The sequence below is a fragment of the Pseudophryne corroboree genome, chromosome 6 (genome assembly GCF_028390025.1).
Source record: "Pseudophryne corroboree isolate aPseCor3 chromosome 6, aPseCor3.hap2, whole genome shotgun sequence".
Taxonomy (NCBI): Eukaryota; Metazoa; Chordata; class Amphibia; order Anura; family Myobatrachidae; genus Pseudophryne; species Pseudophryne corroboree.
In genome coordinates, this window is record NC_086449.1 from 405,292,259 (window position 1) to 405,304,359 (window position 12,101).

General features: G+C 45.5%; 1 protein-coding gene across 2 annotated transcripts in view; it reads right to left on the reverse strand.

Moving 5' to 3' along the window:
* Positions 1–12,101, reverse strand: part of THAP9 (THAP domain containing 9) — a 98,179-nt gene that overhangs the window by 51,823 nt on the left and 34,255 nt on the right. For both annotated transcript variants that reach the window (XM_063926889.1, XM_063926890.1), the window contains exons 4-5: positions 8,861–9,010; positions 19–226 (exon numbers count right to left, since the gene is read on the reverse strand). In XM_063926889.1, the coding sequence (XP_063782959.1) occupies positions 19–226; positions 8,861–9,010 (358 nt within the window). The remainder of the gene's footprint in view (positions 1–18; positions 227–8,860; positions 9,011–12,101) is intronic.

A 12,101-nucleotide genomic window follows, 5' to 3' on the forward strand; every position in this document is an offset into this window, starting at 1 on the left:
TACTGAATATCACATTACCTTCATAGTGCTGGAGAGTTTCCAGAAGCTGTGAGCTCAGCAGATTTCTCTTACTGAGCTCCTGATAAACACTAAAACAGGTCTGGCGTAAGCGCTTCTCTCTATCTTTTGCATTCCTAAGTTCTTTCTCTTTCTGGGCTCTTGAATCCTCTGACGCTTGCAACTTCTTTTTCAGTGTTTCAATATCTGGTATGAAATATGGGTGATCCTAGATTAACAAAATAGTACATTAAAGAGAATCAGTTCAGAGGTTTACAAAAATCATCCATATGAACAAAATGCATTCAGAAAACTGTATAAACTGAAGATTATAATAGCTCAATAAACTAATTAAGCGTTGAATAGCTAACTTGTCAGTTTTATTCTGCTTTGAACTAGTGTTACTCTGTCTCAATGGGCAGCCTACTTCTATCATTTCTAGTGGTCATTTACCTGGAACAAAGAGTTTCCATGAAGGTCACTTTAAGTGAAAAATAGTGTGTAAAAAACAAATCCCTTTTATAATTTGTTGTCATCTACCATAATAATGGTTATATTAGTATTATTAGACTATAATGATAAATTGGATAAAGGGAGCTGCTTGAAGTACCCTATCCCTGAGCATGTCTTTTTGAGTCTTTACAGTTTTGTTCATGTATTTGGGTGAGAGAGCATTGTCCTGGGATATTACTTAAAAAAATCAACAGTAGTGTTATTAGACCAGTTAGAATCATGCAAAAAAGGTGTGAAATTTATATTATGGCGCTATTTTTTTATATTTCAACTTACAATTATTTTTACAAGAAAAACTAAATGTCTATGTTACGGCCAGTATTGTAGGGAGCCGGAGCTTACCTGTCCGTGCGCTGTGGCCATTCCTTTGGCGACAGAGCAGCAGGCAGAGGCGGCTGGCGGGAGCAGGGTGCAGAGTAAGCTCTGAGCGGCTATGTACAGGCGGCACCAAGCTCAGGGCGCCGCCATCTTGGTGCTGACCACATGATTCCGCTGGGCCAATCAGAGGCATGCTTCTGCTAATCCTGCTGCAACCAATCCCAGGTAGGGGCAGGGTATTTCTTGGAGCATTCAGGGACATTCTGATGTCAGTGCAACGTCTTCTGCAGCCTGTTTGCAAGCCAGTTCTCTGACTCCGTTTCCAGTGCTTTGCTTCTTGTTCCTGGATCCAGTTAATTTAACAACTTCGTCTCCAGAGTCTCTACCTGTTTAGTTCTTATGCTCCTAGGCCTAGAACGGCACCAATTAAGTCCAACTGTCGGCGCCGATCCGCCATAGTCGCCTCCGTCACTGTCCAGCCCGCTAGTGTTGACACAGCCACGGATCATGGCATACCGGTTCCTACGTCTCCTCTGTAGTCTGCAGTTCAGACCCTCGGTTCCGGCTCATCCTCCTTTTCTTCATTATCTTCGTCTTCATTACCATACACTTCATGCAAAGGAACTTTATTCAACCAGCCTGCTTCCATCCCGGAGAGACTGCCTTCCTATCAGAACTACGCACGGAGACACCAAATTCAGCCTTACCTCTGTGTTAACTAAAGACTCAGTCCAAACAGCTCGCATTCCAACCCTGAGAACGGTTCTACACTCTAGTCCTCCGGCACTGTCTATGGAACTGATGAGCATGGTAGTTCTCTGTTGAGCCTCACCTACTAGCTCTGAACCGTCCCCACAAAAGGACAGAGCTCCGCTCAGCATTGCACTCTCACAGCTGCCAGCACCTGCCATGCAACCCAGCACTGACGATCCAAAGCTCCCTTCAGCTGTTTGTGTGACCATTGAGAATGCTAGCACCCATTGAGCCTTGCCATCTGGTTCTGAGCCGTCCCTCCCTGTGCAGGATGCTTCGTCCACTTCAGCCAGCTTATCTACACCTGCCACCCTGCCTGACATTCAGGATCGTCTTGAGGGCGTGGAATGCTGCCAGGGGCGTGCTCCATGTTATTGTTTCCCCTGCTGGGTGAAGACAGCAGGTAGCTTATGCTGCCGGGGCTTCTGCAGTTTGAATAGTGGCCTTTCAAGGGAGATGAGAACAGTTCTCTTACAATATACTGCTCACTTTTTATAGGAGGAGTTCTGCCCAAACTGAAGAACAGTTTGCCACTGAATTTTTTCATACTGACTGTCCCTTCATCAAAATGTAAGGTCGACTGGTATGCTTCTGTTTTACTAATATGCCCTCCCTCTATGTCCTGCATATAGGGCTGACAATGTTTGCCCTGGCCCTTTGGACACTGTCCTATCACGCATGCTGATGACTGCTGATGATCACAGTGTTTAGCCTTGTTTGGAGCATACTTGCATATCTTGCTGCCATTGTTATTCAAATTGTCATATTTACTATCTACGATGCCCCCTAAGAAATGTTTAGCCAAGGGCAAAGGATTTTCCACTACCTCTAATGACATAAGTTCCTTTGTCATGGGGATTACGCTCCCAGCTCTAAGGTCTCCAGGCTACCTCAAGATGTTACTGGACAGGTTATTGCCATGGAGCATGTCAAGAAAGGGAATGGCGAGACCGTACAGAGCTTTGTGACCAGCTGGATCGCCAGTCAGGTCTGCTCCACTCTGTTCAGGCTCACCTTGAAAAGTTGAATAATAGGGAACGTGGCAATAACTTGAAAATATGGAAGATCCCTAAAGAAATTCAGCAATAGGACACTGTAGACGTTCTCACCAAAATATTCAATGAGATCCTGTCCAACAACCTGGACATGCAGATCTTGTTCCATAGCACCCATTGAGCGTTCCGCCAACCCAGTTTTGCCTCAATGGACAATTGGGACATTATCTGCCAGCATCATTATTATACAATGAGAGATAAAATACTGACCCCTGCAATTTTGCTCTGTCCAACGAAATGGTGCCTTTCCCAGACTGGTTGGGTTTAATCTTCTGTCTAAATTCTCCTAAACTGCCTTCCACCGAGAAATGGCAAATGGTTCCAGATTTCATCGTAATGAGAAACATACCTGGCCCTGATCTGTCTGCTTGTGCTCAGTTGGTCCTGGGTGATTTATTTCAAAATCCCTGTATTGCTGTCTTTTTCTTTGTCTTATATGCTCTGGAGCATTTTCGGATGTTTTGCATATGTATATTCTCAGTGGTATTTTAGTATAGTTCGTAACAAAACCCACCCAGGACTCAAGTTTACTTTTTTTTTTTACTACTGTTGATGCTACTGTACTTATCTTTATGATATTTTTTTTAATATTACTATGATAGTTGTACTATCCTTTTTTGAATGGTTGCGGGATGGTTTGGACCTGGATGCGGTGCATGGGCCAGGCCCTGGCAGGCTTTGGGTTTTGTTCTACTTTGCTTGAGCTAGTGGCCCATGCGACTGCTCTCTATCTTCATTACAACTGTTTAGCAATATATTATGTTCAATGTTTGTTTTCCCTTTTTATGATTTGTTATCCCTTAACTGCCTGTGTTGGTCCTTTTCTAGAGGTTTTAATCCTATTAATTGCTTGTGTGGTCACATCTTCTACAGACTCATGTCTCCGACATTTGGCATACTGAAAATTCTTACTAGTAATGTAAAAAGGGTTGAACTCTCCTGAAAAGTGCTATGAATCACTGAGCTTTTTTGCTCTAAATGAGCAGATATAGATTATGTTAATTAGACACACTTTCAAGCAGATTGTGGCCCTCATTCCGAGTTGATTGCACGGTAGCTGTTTTTAGCTGCCGTGCGAACAGATAGTTGCCGCCTATGGGTGAGTGTATTTTTGCATAGCAAGGCTGCGTTCGCTTGTGCAGCCGAGCTATGCAAAAACATTTTGTGCAGTTTAGGAGTAGGTCTGGACTTACTTACCCACTGCGATCACTTCACCCTGTCAGATCCCGAAATTGACGTCAGACATCCGCCCTCCAAACACCTCGATGCGCCTGCGTTGGACTCACCACTTTCCCTGAAAACGGTCAGTTGACACCTGGATCCGCCTTCTGCCTGTCAGTCTTCTTGCGTTCGCCGCTGCAAAGTCTTTCTTCGTAGTTCTTGTCGTTGCCCAGCAACGGCCGTCGCCGGGTAACGACGCACCTGTGCATTGCGGCTGCAGCGCATGCCCGGTTCCAACCCGATCACAAGGCGAAAAAGTGCAGCATGCGATCGGGTCGGAATTACCCCCTTTACCCCTACCTATTACTATCCAAACATTTTCTATATTTTTTTGGCAGTACGGATGGTGTGATTGTTAGCATTACTGCCTCACAGCACTGAGGTTCAATTCCCACCATGGCCCTGTGGAGTTTATATATTCTCCCCGTACTTGTGTGGTTTCCTCTGGGTATTCCGGTTTCTTCCCACAATCCAAAAATATACTGGTAGGTTAATTGGATCCCAACGAAAATTAACCCTAGCGTGAATGTGTGTATGTGTTCAAGCGGAAGGGAATATAGATTGTAAGCTCCACTGGGGCAGGGACTGATGTGAATGGACAATTATTCTCTGTAAAGCGCTGCGGAATATGTGTGCGCTATATAAATATCTGGTAATGAATAATAATAATAATAATAATAATAATGTAGCAATAATAGTGAAGCTAAGTCTAAGGATGTTGCTGTTCATCGTATCTTTAGACTGACCAGCTCTGAGATGTCTACTACCCAGCTCAACGAGTGAAGTGGGCTTTTGGTTAAGTGTAAAATATTCTTCCACATATTTACTTTGGTCTCCCTTTATGACCCCAAAGCAAGACAACCAGTCTTTTTGACATGGTGTTAGAAAAGATAGCCACCTTGCAACTGAGTATTTTGATCCTGGCTGGAGATTTAAATTGGTTGATGGACCCTCTCTTGGATACTCTATGGGACACTCTCGCATCTCCTTTCGTATTCACCTTCAGATACATCACAAGTTTTGGGATCATCAGCTGTCTGACCTGTAGCTCCTTGTGGGATCAGGCTCTCACTTTCTTCTCCGCTCGCAACAAATTTATAGTAGACTTGATTATTTCTTTATTCCACCAGATTTATTTTTCTTATTCAGGCCGCTTCAATTGACCCTGCAACATGGTCGGAATACTTCTTAGTATCCATCACAGTTGTGGTCTCCCATTCTCCAACTCATTGTGGACCTGGCAGTTCAAGGATCTAATTCTCTAAGATCCCTTTGCAAAGGTGAATTGGCCATCTTGAATGAGTTAACCCTCTATAACTCCACCAAGATGTCCTAAGACTTCTATTTGGGAAGCCCATAAATGTGTGTTGAGAGGCAAACTCATCCAGTTGGGGCCTAATCTTAAGAAACAATAGACCTCCAAAGTGGTACCTCTCTTGGATACCATTAAGTCTCTAGAATTGCAGCACAATGCTCCTTTGCACAGACTGTTCAGCTGAAATGGTCAGAAACCCTCCAGGTGCTTATTAAAAACTCATTTACCGCCAAGTTTTAAACAAGCCTTTAGGCGATTCAGATACAAGTACTTCAGGTGTGGGACGAAAACCAGTAAGTTTCTGGCTCCAGCTCGGAGGAGACAGAGTTCTGTCCTTTTCATCCATAAGATGATTGTTCATTTCTCAGAAGAGATTGCCTCATTATTCCACCAGCATTATACAAACTTTACAACTTGAAGCCTCCCCTATATCTCCTGAAAGGCCCCATCTCTCCATTTGGTCTTATTTGGAGGCAATCATGTCTTCTCAGTCAGGCAAGAGTCTTGGACCTGATGGGTTTACAATATCCTATTACAAATACTTTCAGGATAAACTGGTCCCCGTGTTAGTCCAGGTTTTTAATGAAATCTCTGCCTACCACCAATTTTATCTGCAAGCCTTACAGGCCCATATCACTGTTCTACCTGAGGAGGGCAAATACCCAACCTAGTGCTTCAGGTGTTACCCAATTTCCCTTTTAAATGTGGATGTAAACTAGTTGCAAAGCTGATAGTAAATTACCTGAAAGTCTTGCTCACTGATCTGACACACCCAGACCAAGCTGCTTTCAAACTGGGCAGAGAAGCCAAGGACAATACCATTAAAATTACTGACTTGATTCATTCAATATCTGCTTTGCAGTTACATACACTTTTGTTGTCTATTTGCTGAAAATGCATTCGACTGGTTGGATTGGAGTTTCCTTGCAGGAGTGTTGGAGCACTTGGGCCTGAGAGAAGTATGTTGCACCCTCATAGTGGCGCTCTATAGCAGACCATAAACTAGAATAAAGGTGAAAGGGATCCTTTTGGTACTCTTTAGTATTTCTAATGGAACTAGACAGGGCTTCCCTCTTTCTTCCCTCATTTTTATCATTTCCATTGAAGCTCTAGCAAGGATAATTAGGGCCAACTTTGATATTTTGTGATTCTTGATTGGGAGGTTGGAGCACAAATTAGTGCCATTTGCGGACTACTTATCAGTTTAGAGTGTTTGTTTCCCTCGCTAATCTAACCAATTAATTTCACATATTTAGCATTATTATGTGACTATTATGGGCCCAAATTGTTACCTGGTCAAACTTGTCCTCTACCAATCAGTGAGTTCAATGTGAGGGTGCTTCACTTCATGTCCCTGGAGACATTCTTGCTTCCTCCCACACACCTCTGACCATGGGCCCTACCTTGACCTGCTGGAAGAGACTCTGGCTTTTGCCTTTTATTTCATTATAAATCCCCCCCAACATCTTTAATACACAATTCACAGTTTCCCAAAGCCTCTTTGGAGAGGTAATTTGCTCCCTGGAATAAGCAGAGTCTGTTGCGGCTTGGTCAGCTGATGGTTCACTAAGTTCCTGTTATGATCCAGAGTAGATACCTGGACTAAGTGACGCAGAAGTCTGGGTATGAGATGGACACGTGGAACAATTGTAATGATTCAGGGTTGGTGTAGTGGCTGTGGTACCAGGTGGCGCTCACACGATTACACTTGCCCAGCAGTCTTTTAGCCTCCTGCAATGCTATGCTTCACCTTTGGCAGCCGCCTTTCCACGGTGAATTAGGTCCACCCCATACTCAGTGCCCCCAGGACTTATGGATGGGCAAGGTGACTACTGGAGGCTGGGCAAGAGTAAGGTAAAAGTGCAGAGAGACGCTCACTAGATACAACCTTGATTAAGATGCCCAATTCACAAGCTGGGATCAGTAACACAATGCACAGGATGGTGTTAGCAACTAAACACAAACTGTATGTGAATGCAACAATGTACAGGGTGGAATAAGCGAGTAAGTATAAACTATATGCAAATGCAACAATGCACAAGATGGTAAACAATAATAGATTGAATAAGAGCAAATAGATAAGAATCTGTGTGGAAGGTCAACACAAAACCTGATTTCAAGGTGAGCTGGATCCGATCAGGAAAACGATCTAGACTGGGTAACCAAACTTCAGGAATACACAGAGCTGACAGGTTCTCACATGTAGCAGGAACTATAACCAGCAGATTGAGAGTGACCAGGAAGGGAATATATATGTGGCTGCTCCAATCAGCCCCAGAAATCCAGAGAGGAGATGATCAGAGGAAAGGACATGCAGCTGCACTGCTGCACATCCACAGAATAGCTGACAGACTAGTTTCCCAGAAACCGGGAACGCTGCCTGCATCTAGCCTCCCAGTTGCTAGGTGCTTGGCGGCTCACAGTCCCCCCTGCGGTAGCGTTGCTAGGCGTAGGGCGGGACCCGGAAGCGCTGGCTGACGGAGGAGGTGCAGCGTCCCGGTCGCTTGACAACGGTCTGGACCTGTGCCCTTCACGAGCCGGGCCGCGGCTGTTAACAGTTCCTTTGCTGTTTTACAAGAACGCTTTAACTTGCCCAGCTCATCGTTTTGGTCTTATGCCAACTTATGAACTACATTAGACTGCTTACGTCAATAACTGACCCCATTTGAATTATGGAGCTCTTCTATAATTACCATTGACATTAGGTCACCCAGGACTACAAATTGCTTGATTTAGCCCTACATGTCAATTTGCCCGATTGTAACACTGAATGGCATAGAGATTCTTGAAAGACTATCAGTGTGAAAGACTGTTCCAGTTTACTCATGTTAGCTCCCAGAGTACATCTTTTATTGTCACCCACTATAAATTCCTCTCCAAATGATACAAAAGACCTAATTTGCTATATTCCCTTTTGTGTCTGATCTCTGCTGAACCTGTGGGTCTCATCCCAGTACTCCGTTCAATGGCCCTCATTCCGGGTTGATCGCTCGCTGCCGTTTTTCACAGCGCAGCGATCAAGTTACTACTGTGCATGCGTATGCACCGCAATGCGCACGCGCGTCGTACGGGTGCAAACAGCATCGTTGCTGTGCAATGCTTCTAGCGATGAATCCATTTGTACAACCGATCGCAAGGAGATTGACAGGAAGAAGGCGTTTATGGGTGTCAACTGACTGTTTTCTGGGAGTGGTGAGGAAAACGCAGGCGTGTCCAGGCGTTTGCAGGGCGTGTGTGTGACGTCAATTCCGGGACCAGACAGGCTGAAGTCATCGCAAGGGCTGAGTAAGTTCAGACCTACTCAGAAAAACTTTTTCGTCCCACTCGACTGCACATGCGATCGCACACTTGCAAAGCGTAAATACACTCCCCCGTGAGCGGCGACTATACGTTTGCACGGCCGCAAAAAGTAGCTAGAGAGCGATCAACTCGGAATGAGGGCCCATATGTGTAAGTGATAAAACTGTACCTATTTTTAAAGTTATTGTTTATGCTGATTCATTCTGGGGATCCTTTCCTTTTTTTTTAACTTATTGGTACTTAATAAAAAAATCTGATTGGAAAAAATAGAAAACAGAATTACTACCAAGTGACAAAGTACATTATCTCCAAGTTAATTTGAGCTGCGCTCACAAATAAAGGATGATGCAGGCTGATATAAGAGCCCCTTGTTAAGCAAACCATATACCTTTAGTTGCATTTGGCAGTGCATATTATCATCTATGTTAATGGCTGTAATTTCCTCTTCTGGCTCTCCGTCTTGTACTTCCAGCACTAAGGGAATGTCACTGCTAGATGATGCAGTCACAGATGAATCTTTGTTTTCAGGCACTTCACTCTTGGTGGGGACAAGAACAATGAGCAATTGAAAAATAACAGTATCAATTAAAAATAGGAACATAAAGTGAAGTGTTTAAAACAAAAAAAATATATATTTTGAAAGTCAAACTTGTATTTGTACCATTATCTCACTCCTATAAAGCTGAGCAAAATGATATCACTTTGGTGTCTCTAAAATAATATACAGTTATTACCTCAGTTTTCACTCAATAAAAAATACTTGCTTAAATGGGTTGTCCACATGCAGATGACTTATTAATGAGTCTGTGACTCTTACAAAGTACATTGCTTTATCCAACCTCCTTTTATTAGTTTCGGACAGTTAAATAAATCACTGATGTTTACACTGCCTACTCTGCATTGCATAATAAAAGGGCACACAAATGCAAAACTCTGTTAAGTGATTTACAGTAGTAACATGTCTCATAATATTCTGTCTACCAGCATTAAGATTTAGCCATGCTTCATACATTATTTATTATCACACCTTCAGCCATAGTGTGTAGAAGAGTAGAGTAGTTCAGCAACGATAAAGTTCAGGCGAAGACTGTAATGGGGCTGGCAAACTAATTTAGGATATATGGGGATGGGGGGCTTGGACTGCACACCCTAAATCTAAACTCAATTAGAGGTGATACTGTGCTAAGACTTTTAGTTCCACACAGAAAAAAAAGAGAAAATGCAGGCGCACACTCTAAGTTAGGGGTGGGCAAAATACGGCCAGCGGGCCGGATGCGGCCCGCAAACCGATCCAGCCTGGCCCACTGCCTCCCACCAGTGCGCAATGACAAGCGGCCCGACCTGCTGAGCTACTTGTCATTGCTCTGCAGTACCTCCAAGCTGCCGGCACCTGTCTCCCCTGCAGTGCTGCGTGGCGCCTGCCACCCAGCTTACGTTGTAGCCTCCTCCTCCCGCCTCCAGTCCCCAGTGACAACGGCAGTGGTCAGCTGAAAAGGAGGTGTAGCTACACGGGACAAGAGCCAGACTCAGGGCCGTCTTAACAGCAGTGTAGGCCCCTGGGCACAGCAATGCACTGGGCCCCCTACCAATCCTCCAGCGGTAGGGGTGGGAGGTGCTATCAGTTGCAGGTTTGATGTCCTGCGGGCGGTAGGGGGTGATCTATCTTCCGCTCAGCATGTAGGACCTGGAGCAGTAATTTCTGATAATTACTCCTTTACTGTGCAGATGGGTATAAACTGTATAAAGGGACACTGGGCTGAACGAAGGGGCCCCAGTACATGATTTCCAGGGTGGTACGGGGTGTTTAATACGTAGGGGAGGGGTGGATAGTGGAGTGGGCTTAATATTTATAATTTTCCGGTGGGAGGGCAGCTTACTTGACTGCAGATATCTCATGTTCCTGAAAATATATTTCTTAGCTTTGAATGGGATAAAAAAACTAGAGAGTCTCACCTTTCAGGAGGTACCAGGGACTTGAGGATCAGAGTTCAGGAGCCAGAGCAATTCACCAACGAACATCTAAAACTGCATATTAGGCGTGTGGAGCTGGAGCAGGGACCAGCTGCTGGAAGGCTGATATCTCTGGTTCTGGGCATAGTACAGACAAGCTGATAGTGTCTACCAAAAGGGGAGAGTCACAGCTTTTTGGTTATACCATCAAACTCTAAGCCAGACAGAACCCGAGATATCTGGCTGGGAAGAGCAATTAACAGGCTTGGATGGGGACCCCTGCTTTCAAGTCTGATATCTCCAGTTCCCCAGGGCCGATTTTCAAAAACCTGGTACCCCTGGACAGAGGGGACCCTCAGCTATCAGCCTAGGGCCCTTGCACTCCTGGGGCCCTTGGGCAAGAGCCCATTGAGCCCATACGAAAAGACGGCCCTGGCCAGACTGCTACAGATCTATCCTTCCTGCCACTGCCAGCCAGCGAGCCAGCACATTAATGGAAAAAGTGAGTGAGAGAAAGAAAGTGTATTTGTGTGTGTGTTTGTGAGCGTATATGTGAGAGTGTGTGTCAGTGTGTGTGTGTATATATCTGTGTGTGCGGGCAGTGGCGTCAGACTGTTTTTAGGTTGGGGGGAGATCTTTAGCTCTCGCTGTACCAACACCCCCCCCCCCCCCCACGTGTCGTGTCACTGAGTCACCCCCCGTGTTCTGGCACCATGTCATCCCCCATGTTCTGTCACCACGTCACACCTCATGTTCTGTCACCGCGTCACCCCGTGTTCTGTCACCGTGTCACACATCTCCCCGTGTTCTGTCACCGTGTCACACCCCTCGTGTTCTGTCACTGTCACCCCCAGTGTTCTGTCATTGTGACGCCATCCCCGTGTTCTGTCACTGTGTCACACCCCCCAATGTTCTGTCACTGTGCCACAGCCCGTGTTCTGTCACTGTGTAACCCCCCCGTATTCTGTCACTGAGGCACCCCTGCCGTGTTCTGTCATCGTGTCACCCCCCCCCCTCGTGTTCTGTCATCGTGTCACACACCCCGTATTCTATCACTGAGTCACCCCCCCCCCCCGTGTTCTGTGATGAGTCACCCCCCAGTGTTCTGTCACCGTGTCACCCCCCCCATCCCCCGTGTTCTGTCACTGTGTCAACCCCACCGTGTTCTGTCACTGTGTCACTCCCACTGTGTTCTGTCACTGTGTCATCACACCTCCTCTGTTCTGTCACTGCGTCACCCCCACCGTGTTCTGTCACTATGTCACCCCCGCCATGTTCTGTCACTGTGTCACATCCCTGTGTTCTGTCACAGTGTCACACTTTTCCCCAGGGGCCATAAGACACTGAATAATTTGCTTGCTGCGCAATGAATATCTCAAATAAAATGTTAGTATGTAAAAGGGGACTCTACCTGCTGTAATGTGTAAAAGGGGGCTCTATCGTCCGTACTGTTTAAAAAGGGATGAGATTGCCTAAAGAATAAAAAAAAAAGGGGCAGACTAGATGGACCAAGTGGTTCTTATCTGCAGTCAAATTCTATGTTTCTATGCCCCTTCCACATGAAGCCACGTCCCTATATTTTTGGCACGTGGGGGGAGCTGCTATTTTGTGTGCGGCCCTCGGATATTGACAGGAAAGTGTCAAGTGGCCCCTCTCAGCTGAAATAATTGCCCACCCCT